The sequence below is a fragment of the Aethalodelphis obliquidens genome, unplaced genomic scaffold, assembly GCF_003676395.1.
Source record: "Aethalodelphis obliquidens isolate GAN/ISIS:26980383/991018 unplaced genomic scaffold, ASM367639v1 scaffold14, whole genome shotgun sequence".
Taxonomy (NCBI): Eukaryota; Metazoa; Chordata; class Mammalia; order Artiodactyla; family Delphinidae; genus Aethalodelphis; species Aethalodelphis obliquidens.
Window position 1 is genome coordinate 37,345,674 of NW_020837958.1, and position 22,881 is coordinate 37,368,554.

At 50.1% G+C, this 22,881-nt stretch overlaps 1 protein-coding gene across 3 annotated transcripts in view; it reads right to left on the reverse strand.

The window, feature by feature from the left end:
- Positions 1-22,881, reverse strand: part of LOC113625047 (synaptotagmin-9) — a 231,055-nt gene that overhangs the window by 60,660 nt on the left and 147,514 nt on the right. Inside the window, exon 8 of one of the 3 annotated variants that reach the window (XM_027115497.1) lies at positions 7,647-7,710. The exons of the other annotated variants lie outside the window; for them this stretch is intronic. Coding sequence (XP_026971298.1) covers positions 7,684-7,710 — 27 coding nt within the window. The 3' untranslated portion in view covers positions 7,647-7,683. The remainder of the gene's footprint in view (positions 1-7,646; positions 7,711-22,881) is intronic. 3 annotated transcript variants of the gene reach the window in all.

Genomic DNA, 22,881 nt, shown 5'->3' on the forward strand with positions numbered 1-22,881 from the left:
GAGAGAGAGAGAGAGAGAGAGAGAGAGAGAGAGAGAGAGAGAGAGAGAGAAGCCCGGCTGTGAAGGGCTCTGTGTGCACTCTAAGGAACCTGGGTTCTACCCTGTGAAAGGAAGCCAGGGAGAGTGAGAGGGAAAGACAGAATTGGGCTGGGGTGGCCGGGAGACATGAAGCTAGCAGGCAATTCCCATATGCACTCACCAGGGCACAGGGGAGCCGGCTGCATGTCTCCTGCTCAGAGGGGCTCTGATACTAAGTCGAGACTGCTCAGACCCCCAAATATACCGTGGTACCGCAGAGGAAAGCCTTAGCATCTGTCAGCCAGTGCTCTCGCCAGCCCTGCAGACACACATACTTCCAAGTCACCAATCCCCGCAGGCCAAAGCTAAAGGACAGCAGGATGTGTGAGCCCTTGGGCCCCAGGAGTACAGGTAATGTCGCGGTCACGGCCAGGTTCTGCTGGGACCCAGGGTGGACACCGCAGGTGGTGCTGGTATGGGTGTGCCCTGTGCGTCCTTCCCTAGCTCCTCTCAAGGACTGAGCCTTTACTGCTCCCTGGATGGGCGTCATTCTGTTACTCTGGAGTCATTGCAAGAGGCCCGGGGGCTGACCAGGACCAAGGTGGCTCACAGACAGAAAGGCAGGCAGCGACCACCTGCCCACATGATCCAGGAAGAAGGGAGGAGAAGCCTTGCGCCTCCCACAGGGAGCTCGGGGTATCCACCTGCCACTTCTCCTTGAGGGAGTTGACACAAGGGCCATGTGGCTGGTAGGTGTCGAGCGGGAATGCCAGGGAGGGCTTTTCCTTCCCTTGCTCTGGGAATGCCGGAGTCCAGGTTCTTAAGGGACCACCCTGTGGTACCAAATGCTGAGTTTAGGAGTCAGGAAGCTGCCATGATATCACTGGGCCTGGAGACACTGGATGGGAGGACAAGCCCCACAGAAGGCCCTTCTGGGAGGTCCCAAAGCAGGAGAATCAGGGTCTGCCTAGTGTGTCTGGCCAGCAATCCAACAGCCCTGTGGGCCTGGTTCCTACTTCAATAATAATGACAGTAATAATAGTTAGTATCTCTTAAGCTTACACTAGGTACTAGGCACTCTTTTAATTGCTTTGCATTTACTAATTCACTTAATTCGTACAACTCTAGAAGGCAGTTGAAAAACAAACTCCGCTTTACAATCCTTCCAACAATAACAGTGACCATCCGTGAACATCTGGCTCTGTCGCATCACTGGCTGGGAGCCTCTCATCCTCTCATTTGCTCTGCAGCCCTGCCTCAGGGCCGGGCATAGCTGTAAGATGAGATGGGTGCCCTCCAGGCCAGTCTGGCACCTGGGTGGTGCTGCGCTGGGGGCTGGTTCCCAGTCTGGGGCTGCCGCATAGTTGCTGCTCGTGCAGGGGCAGGAGCCAGCCCCGGGGGCCAGTTCCATGCTGGCTGCAAGAGTTGGGCTTTTTAGCAAGCTCAGAGGAAAGAGCCCCATGCTACGGACAGGAGGACAGGATGGCCTAAGCCCAGACACTGGCCAGGGGGCTGCTGCAGCAGTCTGGAAGAGTCGGCTCCCAAACAGGGGACTTCCCCCAGCACCCTCCGGTGTAGACAGTGTCTCTGGGATCCCAGATGTAGGCACAGAGTCAGAAGAGCTGATCTGGCCCAAGAGCCCTGCCTATTAGAGAAGTTGTCTCTCTGGTATCACGAGGCAGGGAAGCAACTGAATCCTGTGGGTCAGCAGCCCCCTGGCCGCCAACTGATGGAGAACAACAGAAAGCAGCTTAAGACAGAAACTTGGGGCATAACTGTATCCAACTGTGAGTCCACGAAAGCATCTGAGAGAGACAGAGAAGGGCCGTCAGAGGTTTGGGAGGGAAGAAGGCTTGTTGTTCGGGGAGCTGCCAGAGCAGTGAGGTCAGGTTCCCGGAGAAGCACGGGGGCAGCAGCTGAGGGAGGGCAGGCTCAGAAAGGATAGGGTCGCAGAGCAAGGGGCTTCTGAGTGGGTCACCACCGAGGGAGGTCAGGGCGGAGGGGCAGCAGCTGTGAAGCCCAAGGCTGGCGCCACAGGCTCTCAGAAGCCGCTGGGCCTCGCGGCGGCACATTTCTGGGCACTCCGGTTCTCCCTCTGCTTCTCTCCTTCCCTGGTACCCACTTGTATGCTGACTAACAGCGATGATTCCAACTTCCCGAGCGCCCATTAAGTGCCAGACACTGTGCTGAACACGTTACATTATTTTCTCACGTTTAAGTCTCCCAACAGCTCTACGAGGCAGGGCCTATTACTGTCCCATCACAGTGTTGAATAATCTGAGGCTTGCAGAGGTTCAAAGACCGGCTCAAGGACACACAGCTGGGAAGTGGGAGGGCAGAAACGTGAGCCCAGGGCTCTGACTCCAGAGCCCCGGCTTCTAAACATCACAAGCTTCCGGTTCCCAGAGGGAAAAGAGCTCGTCCCTGCCTTTGAGCTAGTGGGTGGTGGCCCACGGCCCCTGCAGAAGTCCAGCGGGGGAGACCCTCCTGGAAGCCTCTTGGCAACCAAACCAAAGCCCCTCCCTTCTGCCCCCAGGTTCCTCTAGGTCCCAGTGTTAATCCTGCTCTGCAAAATCACAGGGAGATGAAAGGTGAAAGCCTGCGTCCCTCCCGCCCCCCGGCGGCAGGGCCCGGGGAGACGGCAACCAGGAGACCTGGACCTTCCCCTGGCTCTGCCTCCATGGGAAAGCATACACGTGGACTCTGGAAATGGGGCAAGTTTTCACTTAAAACCATCTGCAAACAAACTTCGGTGCCTTCAAAATTATACATTCACAGACCATTTCTAGACTCTGGAATAGGATTAGACGGTAATGATTTAATTGATGGTTAAGTGTGTAGATAAAATGAATGTGCTGAATCCTTTCCGTAATTCTCTCTCCAAGGAGCCCCAGCAGCTGTAATTACTGTCTGAGGCTGAAATTACAAACCAGCTGTAGTTTTTAAGCAAAATGTGCTGTAGCCCCTGCTGGAGCACAGGCTCAGCGGCCATGACTCACGGGCCCAGACGCTCCGCGGCATGTGGGATCTTCTCGGACCAGGGCACGAACCCGTGTCCCCTGCATCGGCAGGCGGACTCTCAACCACTGCGCCACCAGGGAAGCCTCCTGCTGGATCTTTGAGTAAAAGTTGGTCACTCCCAGCCCAGGGCTCACTAGGTCCTCTCAGTGAAGCACCGCCCTGGCAAAGGCTCCTCTCCCAAACCTCGGGAGCTTGTTCTCACGGTTGCTCTGCACCCCTGGCCCTCACTGCTCTCTCTCGCCTGCTGCGGGTGATCCTTCCTCCTGCCCCTTCTTGACTGGGAAGATTCCTCAGACCAGCCGGCTCCCACAGATCTACCCCTGTGGGCTGAGAGCAGGCTGAACAAAGGGCTGCCCTTAAATCTCAGCTCGGGGATGATGGCTGAGCTCTCCTTGCCCTGGAGGTTGACCCCTGGGGTCACTACAACTCAGGGTCTACACTCTTTTTGCGGCCAATACACCAAATTAGGTTATAAATCCACTTCTGGCTACAGTGAACCAGGAGAGCTGTCTCTATTGATCAGATGAGCCCAATCACGATTAAGTTCCTTGCAGAAGCTAAGCTCCTGTCTGGATAATTATGCAGAACTCACGTGTTCATTCAACAACCACCACAGAACTACCAGGTACAACCTATGTGCCGGGTGCTGTGCGGAGGACCGGGGACGCCCTGGTGAACACAGCAGACGCAGCCCCTGCAATACTGGACTGTGGCTCTTGAATTGTCCTCTACTTGACCAGGAACCTAGCAAAGGTCCTGGCCAGCAGGTTCATACATCTGGACCTGCATCTGGAGAGGAGGTAGGTGGATAGAAGAGGCTGGGGTGGGCATGCTGCAGTCAAGGGGCGAACACAGGAGCTGCTGATTTCAGCAGAGCTCATGGGAAACAATGGGCTCGGTTCTCTGTAGCCACTTTCATGCATTCAGCACTTTCTGAGACGCCTACTGCGTGTACAGGTGTGCTCTTCTGTGGTTCATCTCTTCTATCCCAAACCACGGACCCCATACCCTTTTCTTGCAGGGCTCTTACTGGGTGTGAACAAGACAGAACGGCACCAGGTAACACTTATCGAAGCTGTTATCAAACAATCTGTCTCATGATCTACTTATGCAGACATCCTCAGCTGGACTGTAAATTCCATGGGGGATGGGATTAGCATTTTCCCTCTGTACCTCCAGTGCCTGGCAGAATGCTCACCACCTGCTCAGAAATATTTGGTTTATGAATGAAAACAAACCATCAAATGCTAGGGAGGAAGAAGACAGATGTGACCAACACATTCCACTACTTGGAGCAGGGCGGGTGTCAAAGATCCCCATTTCCACCCCTAAAGGGGAAGCGGTGCTCAACTCCAAGGACTTTGTCAGGCGAAGGTGCAAGGCAGGGGAGTTTGTGGAATGATGAGTAAATCTAGGCTTCACAGGGGTACCCTGGAATTCATTCATTCTACTCCCATTCATTCATATTCATTCATTCCCTCTCTCTCTGTCTCTGTTCACTTTTCCTCAGTAGACTGTGTGCTTGTGCAAGGCAAGCTCCACATACTTTTATTGCCAAATCCTTTGTCTACACATTGGATACTACAGAGAGGCCCTAAACAAACGCTTCAGAATGAGCACACCAGGGCTTCCCTGGTGGTGCAGTGGTTAAGAATCCACCTGCCAATGCAGGGGACACGGGTTTGAGCCCTGCTCTGGGAAGATCCCACATGCCGTGGAGAAACTAAGCCTGTGCGCCACAACTACTGTGGCCTGCGCTCTAGAGCCTGCAAGCCACAACTACTGAGCCCACGTGCCACAACTGCTGACGCCCGCGCACCTAGAGCCCTTGCTCCGCAACAAGAGAAGCCACCGCAATGAGAAGCCCGCGCACCGCAATGAAAAGTAGCTCCCACTGGCTGCAACTAGAGAAAGCCCACGCGCAGCAACAAAAGATCCAACTCAGCCAAACATAAATAAATAGATTAAAAAAAAAAAAAGAATGAGCACACCAATGAAGCCATCAGAGCACTGAAGGGTCACCTGCAGTGACACGGATGGCCAGGGGAGGGCAGCAAAGGGTAGCAGAGCTGATGGCAGAGGCCCCAGGACCGGGTTATTTGCTCTTAGGAGATCACTTAGGTGCTGTCACCCATGTGACTATTAGGCGAGAGCACTGACTGGAGAAAACTGCTGACAGAAGTCCAGTAAAGTCCAGAATCATAAAGGAGGGAGGTCAGTTTCAGTGGGGAGCTACAGAGGCTGGTGGCCAGGGCTGGGGTTTGTGTGGAGATGAGCTGAGGCCGGGATCACGGGTGAAGAAGTACGTGGTGCAGAGCCACAGTGTTGGCAGCACGAGCCCGTGCGGCGCATCCTTGAGAGCCTCAAACTTACCCCCGGTGTTGACTCTGGTCCTTAAGGTGACAAATGTCCTGAAAGTCAGACCTGATACTGTGTTCCATCCTGGTCTGGGCTCAGGAACAGTGGGAGGGAGGGCCAAGACCAGACGAGGGCTGGTTTTGTGAAGGATGCTCTCAAGGCCCCCCCTCCCGCCGCCAGGTGTGGGAACTGGCAGAGCCCTGGGGCTTTAGAAGAAGAGCTCTTCCTCTCAGTGGAGTTCCCCTGTAGCGCAGAGTGCTGACGGCGTGTGCAGAGGTGTGACAGGAGGCAGGTGGAGAGAGGCCAGTCTCCTGCCGGCCAGGATCAGCTCTCACCTGGAGAGGTTCTCAGCCGGGGCTACCGGTCTGGTAAACTCTGGTCCAGGCTTGACTTGCTGCCCTGCCTATGTTGGCTTGAGCCTTTTGGAACTGGCTAGAAAATGCTTTCTTTCCAGGAGGGCAGATGACGGAGTCCAGAGTTGCAGACAATGGGGGAGCGCTGGGGAGTCACAGCTGGAAGGTTAGACGGACAAGGGGATGGTCAGTCTGAAGAAGGGGCTCTGTCCAGGCTGGAAAACAACGTCCTCCGAATCAGGGGAAGGCCTTTGGGGCTTGGTGGGTGTGACATGGCCAGCTAACCTGGACGGTAGGACACACATCCCTTTGGGATGCTATGAATATCAGTAGCTTTGGGAGTCCTTAGCCCAGGAGAATATGGAGAAGCACATCCTGTCCAGTATTTCTAACCAAAGCAGTTTCCTGCACGAAGCTCATAGTGACCTAGCTGTGAAAAACCTGCGGCCTTGTCTCGAGTACGCTGGTTCTTTGAAGAAGCTCAGCTTCCTAGTACAGAGAGATGAGCCGATGTCTAGGTTCAGGAGTGGGGCCCTAAATTTAGGGAAGTTGATAAACAGGCAAATTTCTAGACAGTGGAAGTGCTGCAGAGGGGCAGAAGCGGTGCTGAGAGAGACCAATTAGTAAGAAAAAGGCAAGAGTGCATTTTCCTTCCTGTTTTTTTCATCATTTGTACATGTCCATGTAACATATCAGTAATTGTGTGTTCCTCATACTTATGGAACCTAAAAAAAAATGGTTCTGATGAACCTAGGGGCAGGACAGGAGTAAAGACGCAGACGTAAAGAATGGACTTGAGGACACGGGGAGGGGGAAGGGGAAGCTGGACGAAGTGAGAGAGTGGCATGGACATATATACACTACCAAATGTAAAATAGATAGCTAGTGGGAAGCAACCGCATAGCACAGGGAGATCAGCTCGGTGCTCTGTGACCACCTAGAGGGGTGGGATAGGGAGGGTGGGAGGGAGACGCAAGAGGTAGGAGACATGGGGATATATGTATATGTATAGCTGATTCACTTTGTCATACAGCAGAAACTAACACAACAATGTAAAGCGATCATACTCCAATAAAGATGTTAAAAAAAAATTGTGTGTTTCTATGAGCACCGCCCTTACTGTCACTTCTGATTGCACAGTCAGAATAGCATTCTGAAGAGCTTTTCAAATATTTCAAGTCTCTCCGTCAAGGCTTCCAGCAACAGAAGCCTTTATTTTTTCTTCTGAGGTTTGGAAAATCTTGATTCTAAAGCTGATGGGAGAATCTAACCATATCCAAACAGCGCTTCACTGCCTCAGTCTCTCTGATGATAGAGTAGTTGTCCTAAGGGTCTCATCACTTCTACTTTGCCAAAGAGTTCTCATTTTGCTGCAAATTTTCTTTCTCCTTCTCCTTCACATTTTAATATACACTTTTCCTTACTGTCTACATTTATCAGAAGATGCCTGGTGAAGTACACTGTTAATGACCTACCCAGCACCCATTCCCCCTATTTCCTTCTTCCTAAGTGAACCCTGCATCCATCCAGGGTCCCACCTCTTGCCATGCACCTACCTAGGCACCTCATGAGAAGGGGATCCATCTCCAGGGCTGGACCTGTTTGGCCCACATAATCCCATTCCTTTTGCCAGTGACTGATTTAAACTTGGCATACTTTTGACCATGACATACAAGGGGAAAGTTGGGGACTTGAGAAATTTATTCCTTGCTCCATAGCTCCATAGCTTTTATTCCTTGCTCCATAGCATTTTCCTCTGGTTATTTTCACGTCTGGACACAATGCCTGGAAGTGCATTCATCTTGCTGCCAACCTGAAGACGGCAGCCTGGAAAGATCCAGTGTTCCTGACCCCATGATTAGCTCCTGAATCTACCATCCCGGATCCCTATCTTACCTCTAATTCCTTAGCCAGATGATACATTTCTCATTGTTTAATCGTTTGTGTCAGGATTTCTGTTCTTTTAAAAAAAAAATGAAGAATAGTTGACTTACAATATTACATTAGTTTCAGGTGTACAGCATAGTAATTCAGCAGTTTTACAGATTATACTCCATTAAAAGTTATTATAACAGCTGCAATTCCCTGTGCTATATGATATATCCTTGTTGTTTACCTATTTTATACACAGCAGTTTGCATTTCTGAATCCCATACCCCTAATTTGCCCCTCCCCCCTTCCCTCTGTTTTTTTACATCAAAAGTATTCTAACTGATTTATCCTGACAGCAAAGCAACTCATGAACTTGTCAGATCCTCTGTTTTCAACCAACAAAGACTTCCAGGAAATGTCTTTTCAGTGAGCTTCTCCCTCAAGATGAGATTTAATCTCTGCACTGGTGCTAGGATTTGTTTCAGGAGAGCATCACCTCTACCTGTGATACTCCCACAGTGCGGTCATCTCTGCTAAGACCCACGCATCTGTTTCTCAATGATTCTTCTGCCTCAGAGGCACAGCTTTCTAGGCAGGCACAGCGCATTAGTCTGCCCATTTCTAAGTGGTCTGTTGACATGCTTGGGTGCCTGCAGACCTTGCTCTGGGTTAGTGTTTGTTCTCTGTGAGGGATGCACTGGGATACCTAAGGCCACTTACAGCTAGGCTTTCGGTCTTCCTTCCTGGGCACTGCCTGTCCTGAAACTCTTTTTTCCACATCCCATTTAATATCATTCATAGCAACTGGTCTAATGGGTTATCTGTTTTGTTGTGTTGTTTCCCTTTTCCTCCTGCTATTCATTTTTAAATCCTCCTGATGAAACTAACTCATCAATCACCAGTCCCCCGTCTACAGAAGATCTTCTGCACTCTTGGCTAAGAATGGTGTCTTCTAGAATGTTAAGCCAGGGTTCATAGCCTCAGCTAAATATCCACCCGATCTTTTTAGGTAAGTGTTGATCTTCTTTGAGATGTTCCTAGGTCTTCCAGAGTCCCAAAGGGCGATGGGAAGAAGTGATGAAAATAGCGCCTGTGTTCTCAAGTCCTTCATTTTCCACCCCAAAATCATCGTGTCTGAAGATGCAACTGTTTGCTCCTAGTGGGTTGTCTCTGGCCAGGAGAAGCAGTCAGTTCGCCCAATTTCGGCTAACTCTTTGTTACACCTTATTCACCATCAGGAAGGCATCTTGCCGTCAGATCTTTGGGGCCCCTGCACAGCTGCTCTATGCCCCCCAACAGGGAGTCACCAACCAGGGTCTTCTAAGCTTCCCTCCAAGCAGCATTCTTCACACCCATATTCTTAGGGCTTCTTCTTCATCTATGTTTCTCTTCCAGAAACTCTGGACTCCTCTCTGTGGGATAAACCTCATTTCTACTTGTGTTGTTCTGCTGACTCTAGCTTCTTTTCTATTCAGAGACATTCCCACCATTTTAAGGTTTCATCTTAAGCACAGCTAGACTGTGACAAACTAAGGCAAACAAATAGAGTGGCCCAAATCCAACACCCACCAAATATACTTCTGGGCAGGACAAGTCCACACGCGTCCTGGTCAGTCTTTGGGTTGCAAAAAACAGAGACGCACTCAAGGTAGCTCAATACAAGGTTAGCTGGAGTGGTGGTGGGGATTTATTGCAAAAGCACTCATGGGGCAATAACGGAAATGGATTCTCATAGAAGTTCAAGAGCAGGAACCATGGTGAGAGGCCCTATGAAGAAACGAGCAGGAGTTTTGCTCTGGGTCCAAGGTAACCCCTGGAACATCAGCATCAGAACTTCTAGATGTTGTCTCTGGTCTGCTATTGTTTAATTTTTTTTAATTTTTTAATTTTTTTTTTTTGCGGTACGCGGGCCTCTCACTGTTGTGGTCTCTCCTGTTGCAGAGCACAGGCTCCGGACACGCAGGCTCAGCGGCCATGGCTCACGGGCCCAGCCGCTCCACGGCATGTGGGATCCTCCCAGCCCGGGACACGAACCCGTGTCCCCTGCATTGGCAGGCGGACTCTCAACCACTGCGCCATCAGGGAAGCCCTCTGGTCTGCTAATAATGAGACTTCTCTGTCCTCTCCTCTTCTTACCAACTGGCTTCTTAATCCTCTACTGAGTCTATATTTCCATTCACTACAATTTCAGCGTACTTATAATGTGGTTTTTTTCATGGCTTACCAAGACCTCTTAAGACTCCCTTCATCTCATGGTTCCACTAATGCCTCATTTTCTTCACATCTACCAAGTGCAGGGGTAGTATCTAATTGACCCAACCCACCTTGGGGTATCAGGCCATGTCATGTGTCACTGGACAGCACACAGACTGGCTGCTGGGAGCACGTGCCCCTGTGGCTCTTGTATCACCTGTGGCCAGGGTTACACTGTACAAACCACGGCGGTCAGGACGGCCTCTTCTACAGACATGCAAGTGGAGCTGTGTGTGCATGTAGGGGGGCTGAGATGGGGCAGCACTGTGAATGGGGGTCAGATGCTTCCACAGCAGTCTTGGCAGGTAGAACCCAGCATTCTCGAGGCTACTGGAGATCAGATAGGCTCCTCTTTCTATCAGCCTGCCTTTGGCTCCATCATGGACCCCCCGTCATCTTCTTTTTTCCTAGAACAGAGGAAGCTTCCCAGAAGGTTTAGGTTCACATTCTAGGTGGAGGTCTCACACCATCATGAAACCGCAGTGACAGAGTGACCTTTCCTTCTCTTCTGTGTTGTGTGAATGTCCAGGCCTCCAGTGGCCTGTAAAATTTCTTCCATTCTCTCCCAGAGCTTTGTCCTCTCTATTAAGCTGGGTTTTTCGGCTGCTTCATCCCTCCAAATGTCCTGGAGTTTGTCTGATTGAAGCCAAAAGGGAACAGTGAGTGTTTGCATCCTGAGGGGTGAGGGGTGGCCTCTTGCATCAATGTTGGGCCCTTTAGGACTTTAGAATAAATGCTCAAAGACTGTCCACAGCTGGACGTGCTGGAAGTGAATGGAGGTGGGGGCTATGAATTAGAGCAGGGAGGAGACGATTTAACAGGAAGAAGCGTCTGCATCAAGGGCTGATGCCGAAATCAGAGGTGAGGTCCAAGCAGAGGTGTGGCGTGTCATTCAGGCGTCAGGGGTGGGGCGTGGAGGTGCACGGGATGACAAGGAGTGCGGCTCTGATCTGAGGGGTGCGGTGGCAAACTGCAGCGTATTGGGAGGAGGGGGGTTGTGCAGACAACCTGATCAAAGTTGACAACAGAATAAGAGCAGCCTCTGGCTGCTGCAAAAAGCCCAGCAGGATCCAGGTGGAGAAAGAGGCCCTTTCAAGACTGAGCAAGGTTGGAAGAGGGCTGAGCTGCTTCCAGGACACCGGAGAGTGCGGTACGTCTGCAGAGGAAACCTGGGGACTTGGAGATGCAGGAACTGAGGAGGCAGGAGATCGTCTGGGCCTCATTCTGGCCGCTGTGGGAGGTGGTAAGGGGCGCTGCATAGATGCCGGGTGTCCTGCCTCGTATGGAGAGCAGCCTCAGGCTACTCTTAACCCCACCTGGGGAGCAACATCTGCTTCCACAGGCTACAGAGGTGAGATGGAGCCAGGCTGTGCCTGAAACGGGGAGGAACATCCTGTGTGCCCGGCGAGAAAAGCTGGGAGTAGACCAGGGCCATGTGGCTCCAGGTTAAAGGCCACACATCAGTCATCCCTCTCTCCTCTCTCTTCCGTCTTGCCTTCCCTCTCGACCTCTACCACAGCCTATAAAAACGCTCACATTTCTTGCTTCCGAAAAAGAAAATCCTGCTCTCAAAATCCTTCACTAGCAAGAAAATCCTTTTCTAGCAACTGGCCTGACCTACCTTCCCCTTTCAGCCAGGACACTGGAAGGAGTTGTCCGTATTCATTAACTCTAGTTCCTCGGGCCTTGTCTGTCTCCAGTCTGGATGCCCCGCGCCCGCCTGGCGACACCCCAGCTCTGCTGAGGATGCCCTGCTCAGGGGAAGGACACACACACAGACCAACACTCAGGGGGGCCAGCCGCGCCCTGTGCGCACAGGAGGGCTGCGCTGTTCTATCCTTCTCTAGATAGCTGAAGAATCTGAAGGGGGCAGAGGAGCGGTGTCTAGTGACGAGGAATGATTTCAAGATATCGCACGGTTTAATGTGCGGTTGATTTGAACAGATTCTGTCCCAGGCTGCTCGGTGACCTGACGTGGACTGTCTCCACGTGACCCTGTCTCCCGTGTCTCTCTCCGGTCCTCGTTCCCCCCTACTTCTTCCTTGTTCAGAGGACACCCATCTGTCTGAGTGCCCTTTATGACCGCTGCTCCAGAATTTCTTTTTTGGTCCTCACTCTCGGCCTCGGCAGGGAGAGGGCTGTAATAGGAGAAGCCCGCCCGTCTGAATCCAGGTCCCCTCTCCCCTCAGGGGGATCACAGTGGAGTCTGAGACGCAGGCCAGCAGACAAAACCTGCAACCTCCCTTAATTCAGGGACAGCTTCGCCCTGGAAAGCTTGGCGCTTCCTGACGTGCTCTTCCCCGAGGGATCTGGGACTTCAAATTCAGGCTAATTAGCCTTTTGTCAGCAGATTATGGGCATCAGCATTTTCATTTAAAGACCAGGTGAACCAATCTGCCTCCTTCATGTGGCCATGGGCCCAGAACAGAATCGGACTGGCTGCCAGCTCAGAGAAGGGTAGGAGCTAGAAGCGGCGCGTGCAGGCGTGTGTGCACGTCTGGGGTTAAAGTCACAATATACCTTCCAGGAGAGCATCTTTTGGAAGGTAACACGGGAACAGTAAGATTTGTCAAATTCTACTGCTTTGGGCACACAGTGAACCTCCTTAATCTCCCCTCTCTCCTGCCAGCTCCTTCTTCCCTGAGCCTTACCCCAAACACCCTGTCCCTCCTCCGCTGTTCTGCAGCTCAGTGGACGCCAGGACCCTCCATCTGGCCAACAGAGAGGCCTGGTCATCGTCCTGAGCTCCTCTCTCCCCTGACCTCTCAGAACCCTTTGCATGCTTTCCCACCCGTCCCCTCTACTTCTTCCCTCTTCAGGCCTGAACATAGCTCATCTTGACTACTCCAGCCCGTGCTCCTCCAGACGGTCAGTGTGATTCTCTTAAAACACACATTTGAGCATGCTCAGCTCTTCTCAAAAATTACCCCAAAGCTCCTTTACTGCCCCAGCAGAAGGTTCAAATTCCTTATCGTTTCCTTCCCTCTCTGGCCTTGTTTCCGTCCCCTGCGTACCCTGTGTTTCGGTCATCCTGAACTCCTTGGTGTCCCAGGCACCAGCCCTTCTTTTCCACCATGGCTTTGAAGTGTTCACCTTTCTCCTTGAGGTTCCTTTTCCTCTTTGCTCAATGGGAGGATTCCTACTCATTTTCTAGAGCCTGCCTTAGTGGGTCATCGTGTCTCTCTGGTCACCACCCTTCCCCAATGAGTGGTTGGGAACTTTCTTGCCTGTGCTCCCGTACAAATCCCCCACTGTCTCCCTGGAGGCGGGCCCTGCGTCCTCAGGACTTCGGACAGTACCTGGGACCCGGCAGGAGGGGGGAGTCAATGTGGAGCCAGGTACCTCGGGGAACTCTTTCACAGCAGCAACACACACATCCAACAAGAGTCACCACTCCTTCCTTTTGTGGCTTTACCCAACATTCTTCTTCAATTATAAACACACAGTTGGTGTCTCTGTGCTGTTAAGCATTGTAGGCAAAGCGCAGCTTCAAACCAGAAGGTTAAAATATTTGTGATAGGGCTTCCCTGGTGGCGCAGTGGTTAAGAATCCGCCTGCCAATGCAGGAGACATGGGTTCGAGCCCTGGTCCGGGAAGATCCCAGATGCTGCGGAGCCACTAAGCCCGTGCGCCACAACTACTGAGCCTGCGCTCTAGAGCCCGCAAGCCACAACTACTGAGCCCGCGTGCCACAACTACTGAGCCTGCGCTCTAGAGCCCGCGTGCCACAACTGCTGAAGCCCACGTGCCTAGAGCCTGTGCTCCGCAATAAGAGAAGCCACTGCAGTGAGAAGCCCGCGCACCGCAACAAAGAGTAGTCCCCGCTCACCGCAACTAGAAAAAGCCCATGCACAGCAACGAGGACCCAACGCAGCCAAAAATAAATTTAAAAAAAAGCAAAATATACATATATATTTGTGATACAAATAATCTATTTGTGCTCATGCAAATGTGGCACATGCAGCTACCTACACAAAGAAGCTCAAACCAAGGCATGGTGTTGTTTCCTGACAAAGAGATGTGATGAAAAACCCAGAATTCTGGTCTTTTGGAGAAAACGCATTCTGGATGGCCCTAAAAATGCATGCTGGTTATGATTCCATACTTCCCTCTTAATACTCCCACATGGCATCAAAATTCCACTGGCCCTTCTAAAAGTACACGTCCTTTATTTCACTTTTGCAGAGTGTAGATCGTGACCCGTCATAGGTTTGTGAAATCAATTTCATGGTTGTGACCGGTATTCTTTTTTCTTAATGAAAAGGTTTTTTTCCTCCAAAATGCATCCCATGGATGTGTATTATTTCATGAAACTTTCGTTGCAGTTTTATATGTGTGCGTGTGTTGTGATGTGTAGAATGTCCTTCTTACTGTAAATCACAGCCAAGAGCATTCGAGGCACACTGCTCGATTCCACGTATAATCAAGGACTTAATGAAATACTGCGCTACACCCTACGTTCTAAGTCTCTGTGAAGCACTGGAAATCCCCAAAGCCAGAGAAATGACAAACTTGGAATACCTCCCAAAAGTGATCCTTATTTGAGCATGGAAATAGCATCATCAAAAATGAGTGACTGAAAAGTTGGGTGGAGTTATATATTTTCCCACTTATTCAATGAACAGTCAGGGAGCATCCTTCACTCCCAGATACTACGCTAGGAGCTTTCATACATGTTATATCATTTAATCACCGCATCAGGTATTTAAAAGCAGATACTAGCAGCCCCATTTTAGGGAGGAGGAAACTGATCCTCAGAGAGATTAGGTAATTCGCTCAAGCACAGCAGCTCTAGGAGCCAGAGCCGGCGGTCGGTTCCCCTCCCTTTAGACCCGAATGCGGCACAACCGGGCTGGTCCACCAGGACGTTTAACTGGGTCACACCTTCCTCTTTGATTAAATGAATTTGTGCTCCTCAGTTTTTGTCTGCTTCGGACACAGTAGCTCTTGCATTTATCTGTTTTATACCTTCAGTTTCCAAATTAGATTTCGCTTCAGGAAAGAATTCAGGGAAAAAAAACACCCAGACTCCAAAAACTGCACAGAGCTGTGTTAAGCAATTAGTTTAAAGCTTTAGGTGTGCTTCAATTTGCTAAGAACTACCTTAAATTTGTACATCTGTAGATGCATGTGAACAGCAGATTAGAAATAATCTTGAACCCTGTAGGACCTTCATGGACCCCCTAGTCTGGGAGTCAGACTCAGCAAGTTCTCATATTGCAATCCAAATGCAAATCCACGTCAATCCTACTGAAGATTGCCTGGAGCTGTGAAGGTGAACTTGTCTCCTGCCGGCAAAATGGACTCTATTTAAACGTCTTCTATTTCCCTGCTGTCCTCACTCCTCTTCTCCCCCAACACCAAACTCCTTTCCCTATGGCTGGCTGCCCTCCACCACCTCTCTCTCCCCCCCAAATCTACCCTTCCTTCAGCTTCTTCAACCACATGGAGGGCCCCTTATACAAGCTCCCACCCCACCCCACGCAGCAAGCACATCTCACTCAGAAAAACAGAGCCTTATAGAAACACAGGTCACCTGATGGTCTCTGAGCACGGAGAGGTGGTGATGGTGGAGGGGGCCCAGGCTTAACTTCTAAGCACTCCTCTCTGGATGGGAATGGGTGAAGCTCTGAGTCTGGCCCAGATAGGTTTCTTCCTTCATAGCTCTGGTTCCCCATCATGCCCTGGCTCATGGAGTCCGCTTCTGGTCTTGACAGCTGACCCACGGATCTGCAGTTGCTCAAGGACGCTCCTGAAGTTCAGAGCCATCCACCTCAACTACAATGCAGGGCTCAGTGCTACTGCTATCATTAATTCTGTCCCTAGTTCCTACTACCAAGGAAGTCCAAACCCAGCAGAGCGGGCCCCCTGGGCTCCCATGAACTCAAACACAACCTGTAAAGACAGTGAAGGAAGCTACACTGGGCTGGGGGGCTTTAGAGAATTATTGGCTTGAAATGGTAAGAGGAACATCTTCTGGGCTGAGGAGTCCTCAAAGACTGCCACGTGCTTCAAAAGTCCTTTTCCTTCCTATTCTTTCCGTTCTTGCTTTCAAGCATCTCATCTGGCGGCAGCAGCTGGATCTAAAAGCGATTCCCCTTGACAAAGTGCAGATTTCTCAAGGCCTTTGGTGCCGACTGACGTGCGACAGAAGCAGGACAAGAGGTGGAGAGGATGGAACACCATGTGTGACGGCTTAGACTGCCGGACGCATCAGTGCGACCCAAGGCGCTATCCCTGACTTCCCCTTGTTACCCTGAGAGCGTACCGTTTCTCTTACTACTTCTTTCTCGGCAAGGACCCCTGGATTCCTATTCCTGATATAAGATTTAGTTCTAGGTGAGCCCACATTCACGTGGTACTCTGGTTCCATACTTGAAGAGCAATGGAAGGGTCACATTATTATTATTATTTTTGGGGGGGGTCACATTATTTTTAAGCAGTAGGATAAGAGCCATTAGCACTCATACTGGGAATGGACGCTCTGCAACTTTAAAGAATGTAAAAATTTTAATGCAAGATCAGATTGTCTCACCCCCAGCTACTCACCTCTGAAGACAATGTTGACTAGATCCCGCAGGCTGGAGAGGCGGAACTGCAGGCATGTGGCTGCCCTGCCAGCCATCAGGGTCCTGTGATAACAACCTTCCACAGCCAAGGGGCCTGGGCTCTCAACGCATTCCTGGACCTTCTGTGCCAAAGTCAGTCCAATTCTCACACCCTCACCTTTCCACCAGGCTGACCCCCAGCCTGCCAACCTGAGATCCTGCTTGGATCCTACCTCAATCCTGAACGCTCGCTGTGAGGAGCTCTGCCATCACGCGCTGGAACACAGAAGCCCACCCTGAGCCCTGGCTGGCTCCTGGTTCACTGCGGCCACAGTCATTGTCACTGGGGGGCCCCACTCACTATCTTTGGATGGAAGCTTCCAGAACTAGGACGCAAGCACCAGATGCTCAGCCTCAGTATCTTGACGACGGACTGTGTAGACCCCTCTGCAGCCAGGCCAATTCCTCCGTGCCCATCTCCCCCTCATGGATAGGTGCTGCCTGTTCCCGTTCAGCTCTGCTCCCCGTGTGGGCCCGTGTCCAGTCAACAAGGAGGGAGATGCAGAAGAGCCCAAGAAAAAGCATTCTGTTTGTATCCACACCTCCATGTCCCCGTCAGAGACTTCATTAAGCGTTCGTAACAGGAAGACCCGGAATGTTTACATTACTTAATTTTCATCAACCTTAATCCCTTTGGATGGCATCTGCTGTCTTATGACCTTTCTCTAGTAAACTTTTTCAACCTGGACACTGACTGTCAGTGTGTACACTATTTAAGTAGCTCCACTCAGATCCTGAGCTACGTAGGAAAAAAAAAATCGCACCTTTGTTTTCCTGCTCCTTTTCATTCTAAACAAATGAAATGCAGTACATGGTAGGAGAAAATCACGTGACGGATCCTCACTCTTCAGGAAACCGTGCCTTTTACAACCCAAGGGAGCCATCGTAAGATGGAGAGCTATCCGTGGGTCCTTCAAATCCACACAGCATTTGATTTTTCCTTTGGAAAAATAAGACATAAATGCAAAAGGAAAGCAGCTTTCCCCCTCACTTTATACAGTATTTGTGTCATTAAGAGCAGAGAGTCTCTCTTTTGGCCACAACTGTTTCAACACACAAGCTAATTAACCAAACACTGACAATTTGTTTCATTAGGAAAATTTTACTGAATGTCTATCCTGTGCCACTTACTTTGGTAGACATTGGACATACCACAGTGAGCAAGACGGATGAGTTGATATCATGACATCTTTGGGGATGGTTCTCTTCACTGCAAGGGAACACCAGTTGGGACAGGGGTGGGTGTTCGCCTATGTCCCGGATATTTTCTGTTTAAAGTAACAGAAATCCTACCTTGTAGTGCTTACGTAACAAAGGAAATGTATGTGCTTACATATTCATAAGGGCCAGAGGTAACACTATGTTCAGGACAGGCTTGATCCAGCAACTCAACCATATGATCGAGGGTCTGAACTCTTTTTCTCTCTCTATTCTGCCACCTATGGGGTTGGCCTCACCCTAACCCTGCTTCCTCTAGAGGTCCAGAGGGCTACAGCTGTTCCTGTTGTGTATGCTTCTTTACTTATATCCAACAAGAAAGAGACAGCGGCTTTGTCCAAGCATTCACACCAAACGCTCTCTAATACTATCTGACTGAATCAGCTTAGATAGTACTAATCCCCATGGTTGGCTTGACTGGGTTAGCCCCGGACTAGGTCTTAGTTCCATTACTGGAGCCAAGGATGGAGCCAGGCTCCTTAGAATCCCCAAGGAGAAGTCATGGCCATCAGAAGGACATCCTGCTGTCTGTGTGGGTACCCACAGCACTAGGCAGGCTCCTTGTCAGCCCTCGTTCTGCTTTTTGTTCTTGGGGGGTGCGAACTAAAGCCATCTACCCCAACACAGCCATGTGTCTATAGGATGCACTCCACGTTAACTTGCCTTTACTATTCTATTGGCTTCATTAACATTAACTTTACTATTCCCAGAGACTCTGGCCAAGACAGATGAAAGTTGCAGACAACATTATTGCTCATTACTGGGACTTTCCAGAAAACCAGCAACTCTTCCTTAGAAAGTATCAACAGACGGTTTATACCCCCAAACTCTCTGAATCCTGGTCTCAAAATCCTCACCTTGCTGTGTCCACCTAAACTATTACATCATGATCTTTACCCAACCCTAACCAAGCTTCCCCATCCCCTGAATCATCTTCCATGCCACACTGAAAGGCCCACCTTAAACCATACTTGAAAGTATCGATCAGACCCTGCCCTTCCCCTTCAATTACCAGGTAAGCAGTAAACTCAGCTTTGTCTTTTCAATAGGTTGTTCTGCTGACATTTGGCAGACAGCGTTCAACAGGCACATCCTCTGAAAGACGCATTTCCAGGAGCAGCGGCCTTCTAGACAGTCTGTCCTTTGCCATTATCGATGGAAAAATGTTGCCTGCCACATCAGTGAACAAAGGATGTTGGGGAATTCCCTGGCGGTCCAGTGGTTAGGTCTCCCTTTCATTGCAGTGGTCTGGGTTCAATCCATGGTCGGGGAACTGAGATTCTGCAAGCCACATGGCGTGGCCAAAAACCAAAACCAACCTTCCCCACCCCCCCAGCAAAAAGACCACAAAGGATGTTGCAGCCATCAAGCCTTCCCATTACAGCCTCCCCGACGCAGGATTTCCCCCAGCAAACCATCCCCGACAGTGCACCCTGAGGAGACTCAGGATGAGAAAGCACACGATACTGGCCCCAGATAGCTGAGGTGCACATCAAAGGAACGATTTCAGTGAGCCCAGACTCTTGCATCTTCCCTCACACAGAAAAGCGCTAACTTCCTTAACTTGAGATGTTTGGTTTTCTTTAACTAACAGTAATCTTGATGTTCCGACTACCTGGTCTTTGTTGCAAAAACTTCTATGTATCCTGGTTCCTCCCCTGTCTCTTTGGAGCAGTCCCTCAGAGCTGTCAGAGAGGCTGCGTCCTGGGCTGAAGCTCTCAGTTTTGTGAGACTATTAAAACATAACTCTCAACTTCTAGGTTGTGCATTTTTTTTCAGTTGACACCAGGATGCTCCACCCTTGCCTTGGCCCCCTAACCCAGGAAGTCCTCTCCTCCCCACAGATAATCACGAGGGAGTGCGGCTCTTTCAGAGGTTGGCATAAGCCATTCTAGTTCATTTCATCCACGGGGGGAAGAACTGGCCCATCAGCCCACAGTATTAGCAGTCACACCGGAATGCCATTCCTGGAGATGAGACTGCTGAAGGCCCAAGCCCACTGTTAGCCACTTTCTTATTTAATGACTATTCAAGTGCGCCGCAGGAACGCTCCAGGGCAGTGACTGCTGGGGCAGGTCATTTGTGAGAGAGGAGAGTCAAGATGCAGTTGACTTTCTGTTTGAGCAGCAACGTTATTTTCCAACACATTGTTATTATCTTTTATACCTCTAGTGTTTACCTTAATGCTTCCGCAGTTTGTATGACTGCTATTTCTACAGACACCTGGAAGAGTTACCGGTTTTGTACCCCAGTTGAAGATGAGAAAACGCTTAGCATCCTTTTTTTTTTTTTTCCTAAACCAGATAATTCTACACAAGAAGGAGGACTTGTTTGGGAAATACTGAATGCTCTTGGCTTTGTTTGCTGACCATGCCCTCCACCAGCTGGAAACACAACGCCCCATTAACACTGACCGTGCCTACTGGTCCCAACTGCATTCTGGTCACTTACATCAACTGGCACAGATTCTAAGAGGTTTGTTACATGTTTTTCAGATCCCCAACATGTAGCACACTTCTTTGTTCTTTGCATTCAGGTGTGCTTCAGTGGCCCTGCTGGTGTTTATGGATATTGGCATACTAAATCCCCCAATGAAAATAGTTTATTTTTTGAAAAAATATAATCTCAATGCTAAGTCCTTTATTTTGTCCAAAAGACGCATTCCCTCTATTTTTCTCTTTTTTATCTTCACAGGTAGGGGAAGTGAATCATTACCTGACATAAAATTGCTGCTAAAATGTTTCCCTGGTGAGAAAAGACAACCTGTGGGCTAATGTCCTTGTCACCCCTCCTGATCTGTTCTCATTCAGGGTACAGCAGTCTGCCATTCACCGCAGGGATGTCTGTGGTTTCTGCTTCCTCTGTCTCTTATGAAAGAAAATACTGAAGCACTCTAGAACCTGGACACGCATATCATCAGCATGAGGGGGACCTTCATGATTTACTAAGGTGCCTAAGTTATTGTTCTGAATATTTCTCAAGTGCACTCGAAATGCAAAGCCACTACCATCAGAGGGCAGTTCATGGGAACCAAGGGGTGAAATGGTCTCTTCTCACGTCCTTCTCCTAAATGGAGAAAAGGTGATCAAAGCTTGGAGCTTAATAAGGACCATCTCCATTTGAAGAGCCTACTGTAAACTTAGTCTTGATACCTTTTTTTTTTTTTTAGTCTTGATAACTTTTACATCTTGCTGCGAACTGACTTCTCCTTTGGACTCCTTTGAGTGGGAAACTGTGGGACTTTAGAACTAGAGGAACCCAACTGCTTTCCTTATGTGTCTCCTTCATTCATTCTTTCATTCATTCCTCAAATACTAATTTAATACCTGTGTAACAGGGACAGTATTTCCATTCTCCGTAAATCATGCTGTCCCATGCAAAGGAATCAATGTTATATGTTCCTACAAACGGAGGGCAAATAACGTGATGAGCAGATAGGTCAGTGACCAGATAGTCCCTACAGAAACAAGTCTCCAAAGCCAGGCCTGTCAAGAGAAAAGAGACACATCGAAATCCCAAATGTTCCCTCTACACATTGAGAGGAAACCTTGGAGATCTGAACCTAAGTCATACTATAAAGGAAATCATGCTCTGATACAAAGGAAGGTTCCACCAGCCGGAAAGAGGATGTAGAGAGCCTTTGGTAGGGAGATGAGGGGCGGGGCTTGATGTGAGGTCCTGGCTTCACCGCTCAGGCTTGAAGTCTCGAATTTCAGGTGGGTCGAGGAGGAAGGTGAAGGCAGAAATGGCCCCTGTGCCAACATGGGGCTAGAGGAACAGGTAGAAATGGCCACGTAACTTTATGGGCATGAAGAGGGTGCCTGTAATGGTGCTGAGTCTCCTGCAGCTCCTGTGTGTCCCTGAATGCTTGGAAGATGTGGAAAGGAGGTGACAATACTGGCCGACAACGTTTTTTTTTGGGGGGGGCTGTCCAGTAAGTGGGAAAGTGACCTGTACCAAGGGCTGCAAAGAAAACCTCTCAGGCGAGAGGTGTGCCAAGGCCTCAGAGATCTGCAGGGCAGTCAAGAGGCGCAGTGTGGCCCGGTCAGCCTCGAGGGGGTCCCGGCAGCACACGTAGTGACGACGTCATCTGATGGCCAAAGACAAGCTGGACAACACGCCTGGTCAGATGCAAGCACACAGATCTCCCCTTGTCACCAGGGCCTTTGTGCTTCTCTCGCCTAGGCGCCAGCTTGGGAAGGAGGAAGGAGACAGGAGGCAGGTTGCAACTCCCTTGGGCTTTCCCACCCTGTGCCTAGTGCCTGCTTTTTTCTTTCTGGTTTCAGTTTCCTTCTCTGCTGGTCTAGGCCTCACCAGGACCCCAGGCCTACACACACTCAAACTCCCTGATGGGAACCTGATCCAGGTTCAGTTCCAGTCAACCCCTCCTCTTTCTGGGGAATCACTCCTCTTTCCTAACTCTGTTGTGAATAGCAGTTGGCCCAGAGTAATAAAGTTTTTGACGCCCTCACTTCAAAATCTTCTGGGAAGCAGAAGATTGGGGTCACTTGTGTCCATTTCCCTGTCCTGCCAGGGGGACACTTCTCAGCAAGTCTCCTCTCAACACTCCTGCTGGAGTGGGACCAGGTCACATTTCCATGACCCCTGACCTCTGGCAAACTGGACCAGGGGTGGACACTTAACCCAACCTGGGTAATCTTGGGAATGTGTGGACTTTGAAGACTCCAGGTAGGCCCTGGTGGGCACTTGATGGATAATATCTAGAGCTTGTTTAAAGGGCCTGCTAGAGTAACTCCCAGTCGAGTCTGGGTGATGACATTTGCCTTAGCTATACAGCTCTAAATCTACACCCTTAAGGCGGCAGAGGCTGGAAGTTTCTGCCAGGGTGTACTGTACCACACCTGCCCCTAGTTATGCTGGGAACTGCATAACCCTGAGTTGCAGGGGGCTTCCAGCTCTTTGAGGTGGCCCTGCAGACTGTCAGACTAACCAGGTGCACAGAGAAAATGCTGAGCTTGGAGACAGGAAGATTTGTTCACACCTGAGCACCCTTGAGCAGGACTTTGGGGTTTAGAATTTACATCTGTCAATCAGGGGAATGCTGTGGATCTTCACTGTGTATTCTGATTGGACTCTATCCCTTATAGAAAAGTAAAAACTGACTTAACCCAATGGTGTCTGTGGTCTGCTCTTCCCACCAAACCAAGTTTACTACTTGT